Below are 16,119 nucleotides of genomic sequence, written 5' to 3' on the forward strand. Positions count from 1 at the left end.
GTTTCTGCCTAGCCCTGAATACAGCTCTTTTTCAAGCTATTTGCAAGCAGTAAATGGAGATTTGCTGCTTCTCACTTTCCATGCCTGTTCTTTGGTGGATCACCAAATGGCCAGAGGGACATAAAAGGAATAAGAAGGAGGAAGAGAAAAAGCAGTCTATACATTCAGACTAGTGAATGAGTAAGATTTGATTACTAAATCAAAGAATCTAGGAATTTATTATTTGGGAGGGATCTCAGTAGTCAATCAGTAAACATTTATGAAGCATCTACTACATGCCAGGCTTGTACTAAATACTAGGGAAACAAAAAGGCAAAAGATAGTCCCTGCCCTCAAGGGGCTTACAATCCAACGGATTGAAAGTAAAACATGCTTCACCAAATGAAGAGACTGCAGTTTTTCCATAAGTGGTCCAAGTTTTGCCTGAAGATGTCCAATGTGGGGGATCCCATCACTTCCCTAAGCATCTATTCCCCTCTTGATTTTTGGATAATTCTATATGTCAACAAAGAAAGCAGAGGAGAAAAGATGGAGTCATTTAAAACATACACTACTACTCCTTCTAGGTCCAAACTACGCATTCATTTGGAAAACATTGTAAAATCTTAGAGTTGAAAAATAGCAAGGAAAGAAGGAAAGTTTAAGCACCTACTATCTGCAGCACACTCTTCAGCACTTTACAAATATTATCTCATTGATTGTAACAATAAGCCTGGGAGGTAAGTACTAATATCCCCATTTAAGGAAACTGAGGCAAAAAGAGGACATGTGACTTGCCCAGGATCACACAGTGAGAATCTGAGGCCAGATTGGAACTCATATCTTCCTCACTCCAGGCCCAGTGGTCTATCCTCTGAGCTACCTAGCTGCCTGTTCTCTCAACAAATGTCAAATAGGCTATTCTTAAAGGCATCAAGGAAAGAGGAACTCATTTACTCTGAAGTCAGTTCCCTCCATTTGACAATTGTTGTTAGGGAGTCTTTCCTTACCTCTTGTCTGCATTTACCTCTTTACCACATCCATCCATTGCTCCCTGTTTTCTTTTCCCTATGGAGCCAAACAAAACAGCAACCTTTCATAGGCTTGAAGACCTTGTTAAGTGTGTTCTTTTCCAGTATAACATCCCCAGATTCTTCAACTGATCCATATTCTCCAGTCCCCAGCCCTCCAAGCCACCCTCCTCTGGACAACATCCTTCCTAAAATGTGGTGCCCAGAACAAAAAACAGTCCTCCAAATGTGATCTGCTCAGGGAGGAATGTAACACCTTTTGATTCTGTTCGCCTTGCTGCCTCCCTCTTTATGTACTTTTCTAGTTAATATCTGGTTCTGGGGCCTATGAAAAGCTGTACCTTGATGGCTTTTGTAATGGGCATAGTTGTAAAGAACATGCTATTTCCAAATTCATCTGTTTTCTATTTGATTATCTATTTGAAGTAGCCATTGAATCACTATTAATGTTTTCAATCAGAGCTTAAGAGAGGTTGAGACATGATGGCAAAATATATTGAACATTTTTTTCATATAAATGATGTTTCTTTTGTGGATCCCTGCTCAATTAACTTCATTAATACTGGATTTGTTATTAATCCACCTTAAAAAAATATCCATGTCTGGCCCTTCTCTCCCTTCTTGACCATGTTTTCTACTGATAAACTTGAAAACCAAAACGAGAATGTAAGCTCAGGCTAGTCACTGCTTTGGAGTAGCTATGGAGTGATATTTAAAGGTAAGCAGCCAAACTAGTCCAAGAATCCTTCCCTTCAGTTAAAAACCAAAACCGGTAATCCCAGTGATTTAGATCAGCCCACTAAATGTGGAGGAACCTGGAGGAAAGGAATTTAGCCTCCTGCTCCAAATTTCTTGTGATCCCTACTGTGAAACGGAAGGGAGTCATAGCTTGGAAAGATCTCAGAGTCATTCTGGGCTACAGACTCTGTCTACTGATAAGGGCAAACAAGGAATCTGATGGACACGATGCAGATTACTAATTTCTAAAATTATTTTAAGGTATGGTTTGAGATAAGATGTGTAGATTTTTATGGATATAGCCTTTTTCTGGAGGATAGAACAGACTAAATCATAGCCAGCCTGGTTTCTGGGGCAAGGGAAGTACCTATGGTGGAATTCCACCCCCACCCCAACTGTTAATATTACCAAAATGTTATGTAGAAGAAACAGCAATGGCCTTGAAGTCAGGTAGACTTGAGTTTAAATCCTATCTGATCCTTATTTGCTGAATGAACATGGGCAAATCACTTAAATCTCCCTGAGCTTCAGTTTTCTCATCTGTAAAATGGAGATAATAATACCTGTAGCACCTGCATCATTAGGCCGTTGTGAGCCTTACCAATGCAAACTTCAAAGTGCTCTGTAAATGTCAATTATTATTACTATCATCATCATCATAATGATAATAATTTGATCATTACAAGGCAAGTGTTGCTGCCAGAATGACACCACTAAGTGTCACAGTGTGCCTAAATCTCTTGATTACTTGGCAATGAGAGTCATTCTCTTTTGTGTAGAACACTATTCTAAACACTACCAAGCTTTGGTCCTCGTGGGACTCTTTTTAAGACTACAGGCAAATATTCTTTCTTAGCTTGCTGAAATTTCTTGGGAAAGAAAAAAAAACAAACCATTTTTCTTTTGTGTGCATTCATTAGATAAGCAGAAAATGAGTCGTTTGGGCAAAGCAAACACTTAAATATTTAAATATTAACTGCCTCCCTTTGAACTTACTGTAAATATTAGAGCTTTATTGTTTTTGAAAATGTTAGCCTGACACACTCAGAATCTTGAAGGTGCTACCTGATATGTGTGGGTGGAGATCTGGGCTGCCTCAATAATTACCCTTGGGGAAAAGAGATAAAGTTGGCCCTTTCTCCCACTAATTTTCTTTGTGCTTGACTATTTCGTGGTAGAAGATTTTTTTTTCCATTTTTTTGTGTTGTGTTTTTGGCCTGGTCAGCTGTAGCTAGTGTTGGATTGTCAGTGGATATCTAAGGGCAGGTGAAAGAAATGGCTAAAATAAAACTCCTTTCATCTGCTATAGTTACGGATGTTTTTGATTCCAGGAACATTCAGGACAGGTCCTTCCTCAAAGTTTACAACAAGGATCCTGTACATGCATTCAATCACACACCCAAAACTATGAATGGAGATATGAGGGTAAGTGTCTGAATTCCATTTGTAATTTTCCTCTTCATGTTTGTTAAGCCACTTTCTTCCTGTCTTAAACTATTTGCATGTTCATGCACCCGCCAGGGCAATTCGAGAGTCCTGGCTGCTCTTCTAGTCTGGTGATTCACTAGCTTGTTGCAAACTGTTAGAAAAGTTGAACAGCAGCTTTCTGACTTCCTCATGACTTAGAACAAAGTAACTGACACTCATATATAATTCACAACATGTCCTGAGTTATAGCTAAGAATGAGGTTCATGTCCTGACTCATTAAAGGAACCTAAGCTCTGTTTTGCAAAGAATTTAAGACATCTTTGGTTCTTTTATGCTTTACCTTACCTTACCAAGATGGGAGCTCTTCTTTTTCCCCCTCTTCCAAAAGAGAATGAACCAAATATGTGTGTACAACTTTTTGATACGTCCATGTGTTAGATCTTGTAGATCTCACTTTTCTGAGTGAGTGAATGAATGCATAAATGAAAAAGCATTTATTAAGCCCTTACTATGCACCTAGCACCTGCCTGAACCTTAGGAATATAAATATAAAAGAAAGGATCTTTGCCCTCAAGGAACTGAGGCTAACATTATGCTAACTTTCGAAAGCATGACAGTTTGGTGGAGGGCCCCTTTTTAGGTACTCTTACTGATGAAGTACAGCAGAGAAATTGTCCTGATTTCATGCAAAATTCTGAAATCCACTAGGGTTCGTTTGAAGGGAATAGAGCAGGGAAACTGAAGGTGTGGGGTAAATCACATGGCTGCACAAAGAAGTATTGAGTAAGGCATTGATTAAACACTTTGTATGTGCCAAGCACTGGGCTAAGTGCTGGGGATCTATTCCCTGCCCCTCAGATTTAGGAGTTTGCTCTGTTTCAAATGAGATGATTGACCTAGTGAACTTAACAGAGGAACTATATGAGATGAGAAGGTTTATTATAGGTGAGTTACAAGGCACTGTGCTGTCTGCCCTACAGCAGAAATGAAGTTCCCTACCATGAGAAAACTGTTACTTGAGAGTGAATATCTATTTGGGTCAGGATGTAAGGAAGAGAAGCCAGCAGATTCCATTGAAACTCCAGGAAGAGTATGTATGTAACCACAGAGAATGGAATATGAGGGATGACTTATTATGGGAATTGAGCCTATGGTGGTTTTTTTTTTCTTCTTGATTTTGAGGAATGAGTCTTCTACTCCTTCCTCACTGCTTTCACGACATTGTAAAGGTTAGGACTGTGATGTTGACTGTGTTTATCCTTTAAATGTAAAACATGATGATGTGAAAGACAGTTGCATCCTATAATTAACCAAACATGCCATGTGAACCAGAGATGTCAAACACACAGCCAACAACACTCCTGGGAAAGGCAAACTAGATTAAAATGTAATTGGGAAATATATAAAATAAAGAAAAATACAATGCAACATAGATAGTGTTAATTTGTAATTTTCTAAGTCAATATGTACCAGAAGGGATCTGTTTGAGTTTACTGCTACTGCTGTAGGCTAGATAGTGTGGGTCCTCTTACCTTCTTATTAGATTGCCATTTTTATTGTCAGGGATGTTTCTAGAAAGTTCAGTTCCCACAAGTCTCTTTGGTGCCTGGCATCTCTACCTCCTTGGAAATGGAGCCTTACCAGTGTTCAGAGTTCCTTTTCTGGGATTTAGAGCCATTCCCATATAGCAGCCCTAGAATAGTCTCTGAAAATCATGTTAATGGCTGGTTAGGACACCTGTTTTAACTCCCAAACAGATGTGAGACCTACATAAAGATTGGCAGGGAAAACATATAGAATCAAATATTAACCATATGCACAAGATTGATTATCATGAAACAGGATTTTTGGCTAGGAGATTCTGGGTACGTTGTGCCTCTGTATGAGACCCTTGTGACTCTTTATTCTGCGTGGGCTCTATCCTGATTAAATACTAACCTGTTTGTTAGGGAAAAACCAAATGCTTACCCCTTTATGCTCCTATCCCCAACTGTACACCATCACAACCAAAAGGCAGGACTTTGTTTAGAATCCTGGTTCAGCAAAGGAATTACACAGTTTCAGAGTCAGCCAAGTGTAATAATGAAAACAAGGAAATGAACTCTCTTTTGTTTCCTTTCTAATCTAGCTCAGTTCTATGAGATCATCTCAGAATATGACCCCTACTGATCCTCAAAACTAACGGAAGCTTGATTCACTCAGATTGAAATACCACTCTGTCCACCCTTCATCAAAGGGACCTGTCTCTGGTTGGAATTATCTCTCCTTCCCTTAGAAAACAGGGCCCTCCCTACAGTAAGGGAGAAGAATTTTCTATAGTCACATTTCCCAACATTCCCAATTTTAAAAAAGGATTTTATTTCAAAACAATTTTTATTGATTGCTTTTGTTTCTATGTCACCTACATTTCTCATTTCCCTTTTCTCCCCAAGAGCCTTGATTTTATAGCAAGAGTAACCAACATATTGAAGTGATCTGATTTTATATTTATTGTTCTGTACCTGTGGTCCTGGGCCAGCTAGTTGGCACAGTGGATAGAGTGCCAAGCCTGGAGTCAGGAAGACTCATCTTTCTGAGTTCAAATCTGGCCTTAGACACTTATTAACTCTTTGACCCTGGGCAAATCACTTAACCTTGTTTGCCTCAGTTTCCTCATCTGAAAAATGAGTTGGTAGAAGGAAATGGCAAACCACTCTATCCAAACGGAGTCACCAATACTCAAACACTACTGGAAAACTACTCAACAACAACAATGCTCTTGGTCCCTCACCTCTGCAGAGGATCCTGAGAGATGACCTCTCATATCTCAAGTGCAAGCTTGTTCATAATTTCCCAGCTCTCAATTTTGATTGTTTTATTGTTTTTTTTCCATTTATGTCTTCCCATGCTTCTCTGAATTCATCATAGGCATTGTTTTTTAAAGCACTGTAATATGACATTGCCAATCAATGGTGATTTCCAATTTTTTGCTACGACAAAAAGTGCTACAAAATATAAATATTTCTGGCATATGTAGGGTTTTTTTTTTGTCATTGAGCTCCCTAAGGAAGGAATTTAGAAATTAGTGGACCAATAGAGCAGAGTTCACGTAAAATGCCTAATGGTTGTTACGAGTTGGGAAAGTCCTGATTACTCTGTTTTCAGCTAGACCACGGTAATGAAGGAATTTGCTTGTGGCTGTGCTTATGAGTCACTTACTGGAGTGCTGAGCCTGATGTCATTAGAGCTTCACTCACCAGTCTCTATTGGCAGACTGGGACAAAAAAAAAAAAAAATTGCAGCTGCAGGCTCCTTACAAATAAACTTACACCCCATGGAAAGCATAGTCTGGGATGGGCTGGGGGCTAGGTGTGAGTAGGATCAACACTGGATCTTCGAGGTGGCCTCTCAAACATTCCTCAAGCACCAAATTAAATCTCATGTCATTAAAAGAAAAATGTTAGGATGTATGTCCAAACTGTATCATCTCCTGGAGCAATCATTGGAAAATACTGTTGTTACTTGGGAAACACAGAATGAATGCATCAGCCTTGAGGTTATAGGCCTCAGGGCACAGACAAAGTATATACTTGGTGGTGGAGATGCTTGTATTTTTGTACATTTAATATCTCAATCTGAGCATTTTTGAGGCCTGACTGTTTTATATGACCATAATCGAAGGCAGTGTCATATAATGGAGAGAATGCTAGACTGGGAATCAGAAAGGCCTGGGTTTGTATTCCACATCTGATACTTCACTAGCTCTATGGTACCTTGGGTGATCCATCAGTCAGTCAATATGCCAGGTGCTGGAGATACAAAGACAACAGTGAAACAGTGTCTGTTCTCAACATTTCCTCAGAGCAGACAACAGGTACATAGATACATGAATATAGAACAAATAATACATAGCAGCTGGGGTAAACTGCTTAAAATCCTTGAGCTTCATTTTCCTAAGTTGTAAAGTCGGGATAATAACACCTCAGAGGGTTGTTTCGAAGATAATGTGATGTGTTTCAAGCACTTTACAAATTGCCACATCATCCTTGGCTCCTCCTCCTCTCTCTCCTCCTCCCTTTCAGACGTTTTTCCAACCTTAATCTGATTATCTGCCCAGTCCTGTTGACCCTGTCTCTCATCTCTACCTGTTTTCTTCAAACGACTGTTGCCAGCCTAGTTCAGAACCTCATTCCCTATCACCAGAACTGTTGTAAGTCTTCCTAACTGCCCTCTCTGCTTCCAAATCTCTTCCCCTCCACACCATCGTATATGCTATCAACAAATAAAACAATTCCACCCATACTTTATAAGAACTTCATACTTCCAGAGCTTTTAATGGCTCCTTCTTACCAACCAATTTAAGTCCAAACTCCTTAGCCTGGCATGCAAAGACTTTCACGATCTGACTCCACCACCTTTTATAGCCCCGTGTCCTCCAGTCCTCCTCCAAATACCAAATTGGATTTCTCCATGTTCCCCAAATACTCTCCGCCTTTATCACCCACAGGCCTTTTTCCCATTCCTTTCCCTTTATCTAGAGTGAATGCCTTGTGACATTCTACCTGTCCTTCAAGAACCAGATCAAATGCTGGCTATGCCTTGAAGTATTTTCTTATCTATAGCTATTGGAAGAGCTCACTTCCGGTCTTAGGGCACACAATACTAATGATGATGATAATCATAAACTTTATGTTCGTGTAATACTTAGAGGTTTTTTCACTTTTATCCTTGCCACATTGCCTGTGAGCTATGTAGGGGAAGGCATTGTTTGCCTTATTTTTGTAGATAAAGAAGCAAGTTCTGAGAAGTTAAGGGACTTGTCTAAGGTCACATAACTTGAAAATGGCAGGGCTAGGATTAGAACCCAGATTTTTTTTTTATTCCTTATCCAATATTCTATTGACTTCACTTTACATACGCTGCCATCCATTACAGATAGCCAGCTTATATGTCTTAAATAAATACATATATGTAAATTTATATTTATACATGTACATGTATATATACATAGGTATGTAGGTATGTATATGGTTGTAAGATACAGATATAGATAGATTTAGGCATATCTATCTATATCTATCCCTTACATCCATCCAAATGAAAAAGACTGGTAGTCATAGGGACTTCCTCCATGCTTCCACTATTTGAGTCTTTCCATTTCCCCTTTCCCCCTCCCCTTCCCCTTACCACTCTAGTATCTTTGCCAGGAAAACAACCCCAAAGGGGTCATGAAGAATTGGACACAACTAAAAACTAACTAAACAATAATTTAATGACCTGATTCTGCTTTTCCTCTTTAAAAAAAAAAAAAAGGTGGTTTGAACTTTATCCTTTGTTTTTCAAAGTCCATGATTTAACATATAGCTATCATTTCATCTTCCTATAAGGGATCTAAATGAAGAAAAAAGAGAGAAGGCAGGGAACATAGGAGAGATTACTCTTTGTAGTTTTTCTCCTTGTTTCACTACAGTAAAGAGCTGTCCTAATCAATTTAATGGGATTTCAGGGACCTGAGCCTCTGTTTGAGACATGGAAGATGTGAAGATGTAGAGACATGATCATTAACATCTGGTTGGGAGGGTTGAAGACATCTCTTGGGCCTGGACACTTGTCCATCCATTCACAGCTCATTGAAGATGAGTGCTTGAGTCTCAGGAATGATTTGTCCTTGACCTATAAGAGATGATCAAGAGAATAGCATTAGGATATCCTAATTGTACCCGATTCCGTTCCCAATACTAATTGTTACATTAGAGTTTGTTGGACTCTACCCACATGAGAGAAATCTAGATGTGAATTGTATTATAAAGTTCCCAGAGGAGGCTAGGATGGGAAGAAAATGAGCCAAGAGACATAACTTTAGGGATAGCGCCTTGGACCCAGGCTAAGAAAATCCAGCACATGAGGTTATAGGTCAAGAATTACATTAGCAGTAAAAACAATATTACAGTAGAGACTTCCAGATATCTCTGTGCAAATTCTCTCGCACTGAGGACCAGGGAAGGAGAGAAAACATGGTTAGTAACATCAGGCAGTAACATTGGAAAGGGAATTGAACAAACCAATCTCTAGGGTCCGTGGTAGAAAATTAAGGGGGTAAACCTGGGTGCCTATGGAGACCAACAGAGGTTTGCTGATACCATCAGGAAGGTACCTAGCCCTATTTGCTACAATGTAAGACACTTAATATTTGCCTGACATATATATAATGTGGTCTGAGTTTTCCTTCCTACCCCCTAATCCCTGTCCCCATTCAGAGTAAGGGCATGTAGCTAAGAGTCCCTGTTCCCATCATACCTTGTTTGCCTCAGTATTAAAACTGTTAAACTTTCATTAGGGAAATTCACCTACCAATCAAAGAAAGATGATTTCTCAGTTCCATGAATCTAAAGGAGGACTGCAGGCATTTTACTGTTTAGAGTCCCAAGCTGGTGGCCTTTTACCTTAGATCAATAACAAAAGCATACATTTACGTAGTGCTTTAAGGTAATCCCCACACTGACTCTATAAGATACTCTTATTTTCCACATTTTACTGGTGAGAAACTAAGGCTCAGAATTTTGTTAAAAGACTTTCTCAGGGTCACACAGCCAATAAATAATGGAGGTAGAATTCAAACCCAGATCCTCAGTCCTATATCTAGCATTCTTTCCATCCCACTATATTTTCTCCTAATTCCTCTAAATAGCCAAATTTTGCTAGTCATTAGTGCCTTCTTGGTCAGCTGGCACCTTGTCAGAGACGACTAAAAGCTTTGCAATAGTAGAGGCAGTAACATCATTGTGAATGTCTGAAGCATTTTCTTATTTACGTTTTCAACTCTTTGACAGCCCTGCCTGTATTTCATTATATGCTCGAGTTAGCACTGTTGAAGTCACTTTAAAATGATGTGCAAAATTATCCACCTCTTCTGCTGAGAGCTTTTTCCTGCAAGTCAAAAGGTGTGTCTCCTAGGAATAGAGGATCGTTATTATGGGGATCATTAGTTATGCAAACATATGTTAATTCTGTGGTTGGCCAGGGCTCAGCTAGGACACATCCTACCTCTGAAGTTATGAAACCTCCTTTTTTTTTTTTTTTAAAGGGAAACAGCTCATCTCTGCACAGCTAATGTACAGCTTCCCAAGGCTACATCTCTCTTCCCAGCCTGGGAGGCTGCTTGGTTCTCCTGACACTTTTTTTTTTTGTCATTGAGAGGTTATGACAATACAAGACATATTGTATTTATAAACATCACGTGTTTCCTCATTGTGGCTGGCAGCGTCTGCCAGACAGAACACATGGAAGAAACATTTCTCGTTAGCTCAGCGTTGGTTTTAGCTATGCCGATTTCCGGGACAGGGAAAATGCCTTCCTACTCAGATTTAGCTTTCAGAGAGTAGAAGCAAAACCCCTGAATGTCCGTGAAATAGTCTTAACAAGGAAGGCTACTGCGCCTTTAAACCGAATATTTTAACTAAAGGCTTCCTTCTGTAAGGGGGGGAGAAATCCCAGCCCAAACCCAAAACCCCAAGCTGTGCATTCAGTCCGTGTAAAGACAGGCTGAACTGGAAGCATTTGGAGGCTTTCAAAATCTCTGCGAGTCTAGAAAGTTTTTTCCAAGAAAGAAAAGGTTCATAGAAGATGTAAGGTAAGAAATTTATTTTCATTATCTTCAGAAACCTTTTGCCGTGCTTGTCCGATACTTAGATTGAGTTGATTTTTTAGTGTTCTCTGTCAAAATACCAAAAAAAAAAAACCAAACCCAAACTTTTAGAAGATATTAATGATCGAATGTACTTTTTTTTAACCTTTTAAATGCAACTTAGAAGGAAATTTCTTCTTTATGGACTATGAACCTTTTAAAACATTTATGCAAATTGTAGTATGCTCTTCCTGATTTGTAGACTAGTTGCTTGTTAACCTAATAATTTAGAAGGAGTTAAAATGTCTCTATCATTTGGTAGGGCTAGGTGAGTTTTGTGACAGTTTCCCAGGTTTTTAATGAGATACTAACATATTGCCGGTTGTAAAGACACATGGGAAGTGAAGGAGATCGTATCCAGTGTGAAATCAGGATCCCTATTCACAATCCAAGAAAATAAACTCACTTTTACTTTCTCAGAGAAACTAGTTTGATGGCAAAATTTTTTAGTTAAATCGTATGTTGCTTTGAAAACAAATTGTCAGCTTAAGCCTCGTGAACCAACTAATGCTTCCATGGTTCTAACTACCATCTTATTGTGTTGGTTTTCATAAATGTGGGGATCATGCTCATTTTCAGTAATTGTTGTGCCAGGGCTAAAGCTAGGATTGGTTAAATCACTGCTTTTTCTAACTTATCATCAGCCCAGCACACTGCCTTGCCTGAGGTTCCAGTGGGCGTGTGTCTCCATTTCAAGAAAAGAAAAGTATATGTTTTAACAAGTTGTTGCAAAAGGAATATCCTTTGTCAGACCACATGCTCCAATTTTTGGTTTGGAAAATATGGTTGCCATATACATAATAAGCCTAAAGCAAGTATACATTTGCTGAATTGAAGTATTTCTTTTTAAAGGACCATAATGAGAGAGTTGTCTTTTAAGTGTCTCCTTTAGTGTGTAGATTATTTACATGGTGAGAGGCAGCATGGTACAGTAGATACAGACCTAGCCTTGGAATTAGAAAGACCTGGGTTCATTTTCTGCTCAGACACATACTACCTAATCTGCCTCTCAAATAACGAAATGGATAGAGTGCCAGACCTGGAGTCAGGAAGACCTGAGTTCAAATCCAGTCACAGGTACTTACTAGCTATGTGACCCTGGGCAAGTCACTTAACTTCTGTCTGCCTCAGTTTCTTCAACTGTGAAATGGCAATCATAATAGCACCTCCTTCCCAGAGATGTGGTGAGGGTTGAATGAAATAATATCTGTCAAGTACTTAAGTCAAGTACTTAAGCACAATGCCTCACGCATAGTAGGTGCTTATTAAATGTTTGTTTCCTTCCTGTTCAGTACCCTGGGCAGCTTTTTAAGACTATAGGTAGTAGGAAAGTTGCTGATCTTCATTGTTAGAGTTAGCTCGTCCCCTCCCAAACTAGTGAAATCTTAGGTCTTGAAGTACCTTGAAGTACCCTGAAGTACCCTCTTTATCCCCACCCCTCACAATATGTGTGTGTGTGTGTGTGTGTGTGTGTGTGTGTGTGTAATTGGCTTTTAATGCTCGAGACATTTTTTTGTTAATCTTCGTGTATCTGTCAGATGATTAGCTGGGGAGATCCTAAGGCAAGTTTCATTATCTCCATTTGGTATCTGAAACTCTATGCATTCTCCCAAGATCATATAAGTCAAGGATGTCACAGAAAATAAAACATTTCTACTTGCTCTATTCTCAGCTGCTTTCTCTATTCTAGACTAATTGAAATCAAAAGCTAGATCTGGGCTTGCCTGCCAGCTGTGTGACCCCCAAGAAGTCACGACTCCTTAAAGTATGTTTCCTAATGTCTAAAATATGGATACTTGTACTATCTACCTTCTCGAGCTTTGAAGACTTAAAATCATTTCTTTATAAATGTGAGCCATTAGCATCAAATGATTTTTGTGCAATTGGCAAAATGCTTCTTTTAAATTTTCAGTATTATTTTATAATCTAATGTCATAGAGTCATAGAATTAGAGCCAGAAGGGACTACAGAAACCATCCAGTCCAATCCCATCATTTTACAGATGAGGAAACTGAAGCCCAGAAAGGTGAGAAGTGACTTAGCCCAAGGCCACAGAATATGTTCATCTGACTCCAAATCCGGCATTCTTTCTACCGTTCCATGATCAGACATGTTCCCTGCTCAGAATCTTGACTAAACCTGACCCACAGTGAAATAAGCAGCAGTCTAACCAACTGGTTTGGGGGGGAGGGGGGCTTCTATTTTGTCACCTGGACCCAGAGATTCTTTCCACTTTCCTACAGAGACCTGGCTACAGTCTTGTTTTCTTCTTTTCTTTCTGTGTGGTGTCACAATGTTAAAATTTGTATTCTTGGGATAAAAGCAAACTATTTGTTTTTTCACTTGGAGAGAAAGTCTCATGCCTTCAGTGGAGATTAGAGCTCACTGAAGCTGCTGGCTGAGCGACAAGACTGGGAGGGGGAGGGCTGGGGAGGGGTCCTCAGATGCTAAAGTAGATACTTTCGGGAGGCAATCCAGCTATTTGATTCTGTCTGCTTTCTAGCAGCCTTGCAGTGAATGCTTTGCCTGACCTTCTCTCTTCCTCCTTTCCCAGCGCCAATCCTCCCCCTCCCCAGATTGAGACATCAGCTCCTCAGTATAAATATCTTGGTGATTTGTGATGTGAAGGTAATTACTGCCAATGACATCACCCGGGAACACAGCTGCTCATCACAGACCCAGAAATAGGGACTCTCGGATAAAGGCAACTTACCCCACTACCAAAACATTCCCTAAGAATTTTTGAATTTTAAACTCTAACCTCCTCTCCTTTCCTTACCCATAGGAGTAGGAAAACGCCCAGTTTACATGACCATTAAGCACCTACTATGTGACAGGGTCCTATAGTGCAAACCTATCATCTCTGCTAATGGGTGAGACTGAGGCTAGTGATGAGCGCTATAGGCTAAGCCTATTGGATGTCGCACTAAGTCCAACAACCCATATGGTGAGACCCCTGTGGCTGGGGTCATTCACCAGGCTGCCTAAAAAGGGGTGAACCAGCCCAGACCTGAAACGGAATAGATCAAAGTCACCTGTGCCAATGAGTAGGGAGATCAGGCCCAAGAGTGACTGCTATGTATCCAGCCTGTGAGAGATCAGTAGACCCAGTTCTCCCCCCTACCCCTCACCCCAAAAAGGACCTGCCATGGTTCTTTGCTCAATTCCAGGGATACAAAGAAAAAAAATCTGCCCTCAAGGATCTCACTTTTTGCTGGAGGAAAATAAGGAACACAAACAGCAAATATGCAGCATATACAAAGGAATAAAGTGGTATAAGAATCCAAGCAACTGAGATGAAGATCAGGTGACATTTGTGTTGCGTGTTGAAGGAAGTTCAGGCAGGTGTGAGGAGAGAGTATATTCCAGAAGAACTTTTGTGAGTGATCCTTCCAACAATACAGATTTCAGCCCCTTCATTTTTTCTTTTCCTGTGTGACTCTTGTCTCTGTCCTCTCATGCGTTCTCCAAAGAGGACCCACCCACCACTTTATTGGTCTTCCTCTCTGTCTTTAAATGCTCCTGCATACATCCCTTCTGGTATGCCCATGGACATGTTGTATCTTGTATCTTTTCTAGTCTGCTGAAAGTTCCTTGATACTAAGGACTGTTGATTTTCATCCCCAGACCTAGCTAGCATGTTGGTTTTTTGCTATTGTGTGTGGTTGATGAATGGCTGTTTAATTCAATGGAAAATGTAAAGCGTAAAAACGACCCCAATCCCCCATCTCAAATACTGGTTTCTGAGATACATGGGGAAACCAACATTGCTGTGAAGCATCTTTCAGAAAGTTTAATCCCATGCAATATTGCTCCCAATTATAAAGCATTTATTGATAGCAATTATAGTCTTCTTCCACAATAGGCTGTTAAACTGTTAGACTGAAAACAAAATTGATTATACTCAAATACCTATTTGTTGTGGGGTTGGAGAGGGAGGCAGCATGGCGCCCTGGCGGGGGGGGGGGGAGCAGCAGCAGCCAGGGTGTAGAGTTGGAGTGTTAGCCTTGGAGTCAGGAAGACAGATGTCAGGTGAGTCGTTGAACTCTTTGGGGGCCCAGGTACCTGTCTTAGATTTGCAGACCAGCTGCTGGTCTTCTAGGCCGAAGGAGGGAGTGTCTTCACTAGAAGTTCTCTATACCTATGATAGCAGAAGTTTAGACATACATAGAAATGGATCTTATGTTGTCTAGTGTCAGAATAGCCATGTAAAAATCATTTTTTATTATTTTTTTAAAGATCATTGCAGAAGCTTGAATTACAGGTTTCTGTTGAAGTATTATATAAAATGAAGGGTTCTGCCACTCCAGGAGTTTGGGAGCCATTTTTCTAGCATATTCAAGCCTAATTTATAGTAAGGCAAAATTTATATAGAATTTATAGAATTTATATAAAATTTATAGTAAGGCAAAAATTTCTAGCATATTTTACCAATAAAGTGGCAGTCAGTCAAGTCATGGACTGACTAGTCAAGGAGTGTTTCTTTTTTCTCTTTTTTTTTAAGGAGGCAATTGGGGTTGAATGACTTGCCCAGGATCACACAGCTTCTAAATGTCTGAGGCCAAATTTGATAGCAATTGACAGCAATTATAGTCTTCTTCCACAATAGGCTGTTAAACTGTTCAGGTCCTCCTGAATTCAAGGCCAGTACTCTATCCACTGCACCCCCTAGCTGCCCCTCAGTGAGCATTTCTTATGCACTGTGTGCCAGCCACTGTGCCAAGCACTGAGGAGACGAGGGAAAGGAGAATAAGCTCACAGAATGTTACGGGTGAAAGGAATCTCTGAGATATTTTACTCAGACCACATCCAGAGTATTCCATTATGTTCCAAGCAGCACATTTTAGAAAGGACAAGACCCAGGCAAAGATATGAACGTGGGAGATGGAGTGTCATGTATTGAAAACAGCAAGCTGGCCAGTTTGGTAGGAATTGGTCTTAATATGGCATAAAAATCATGAATTTTCCTCCACCTAGTTGTCCTCCTCTGACCATACTCTAGCTTATCATTGTCCTTCCTAAAGTGTGGTAGCATCCTTAACTCCTTCAAGGTTCAGCTCAAATACCACCTCATGCATGAAGCCTTTGCTGATTCCAAACTTATTAGTGCTTTCTAACCTGACACTACTTGGTATTTATTTTGTATTTTGTATCTACTTATCTGTGTACATATAACCTCTTCTCAATTAGAATGTAAGCTCCTTGAGGGCAGGAACTCCCTTCTTCCCTTTTCCTTCCTTCCTTCCTTCCTTCCTTCCTTCCTTCCTTCCTTCCTTCCT

At 40.0% G+C, this 16,119-nt stretch overlaps 1 protein-coding gene across 1 annotated transcript in view; it reads left to right on the forward strand.

Moving 5' to 3' along the window:
* The window catches only part of KIAA1217 (KIAA1217 ortholog), a 536,845-nt gene that overhangs the window by 430,839 nt on the left and 89,887 nt on the right, over positions 1 to 16,119 (forward strand). The window contains exon 5 of the mRNA XM_027847866.1: positions 3,080 to 3,173. Coding sequence (XP_027703667.1) covers positions 3,080 to 3,173 — 94 coding nt within the window. The remainder of the gene's footprint in view (positions 1 to 3,079; positions 3,174 to 16,119) is intronic.

The sequence above is a fragment of the Vombatus ursinus genome, unplaced genomic scaffold, assembly GCF_900497805.2.
Source record: "Vombatus ursinus unplaced genomic scaffold, bare-nosed wombat genome assembly UNPS02005459.1, whole genome shotgun sequence".
Taxonomy (NCBI): domain Eukaryota; kingdom Metazoa; phylum Chordata; class Mammalia; order Diprotodontia; family Vombatidae; genus Vombatus; species Vombatus ursinus.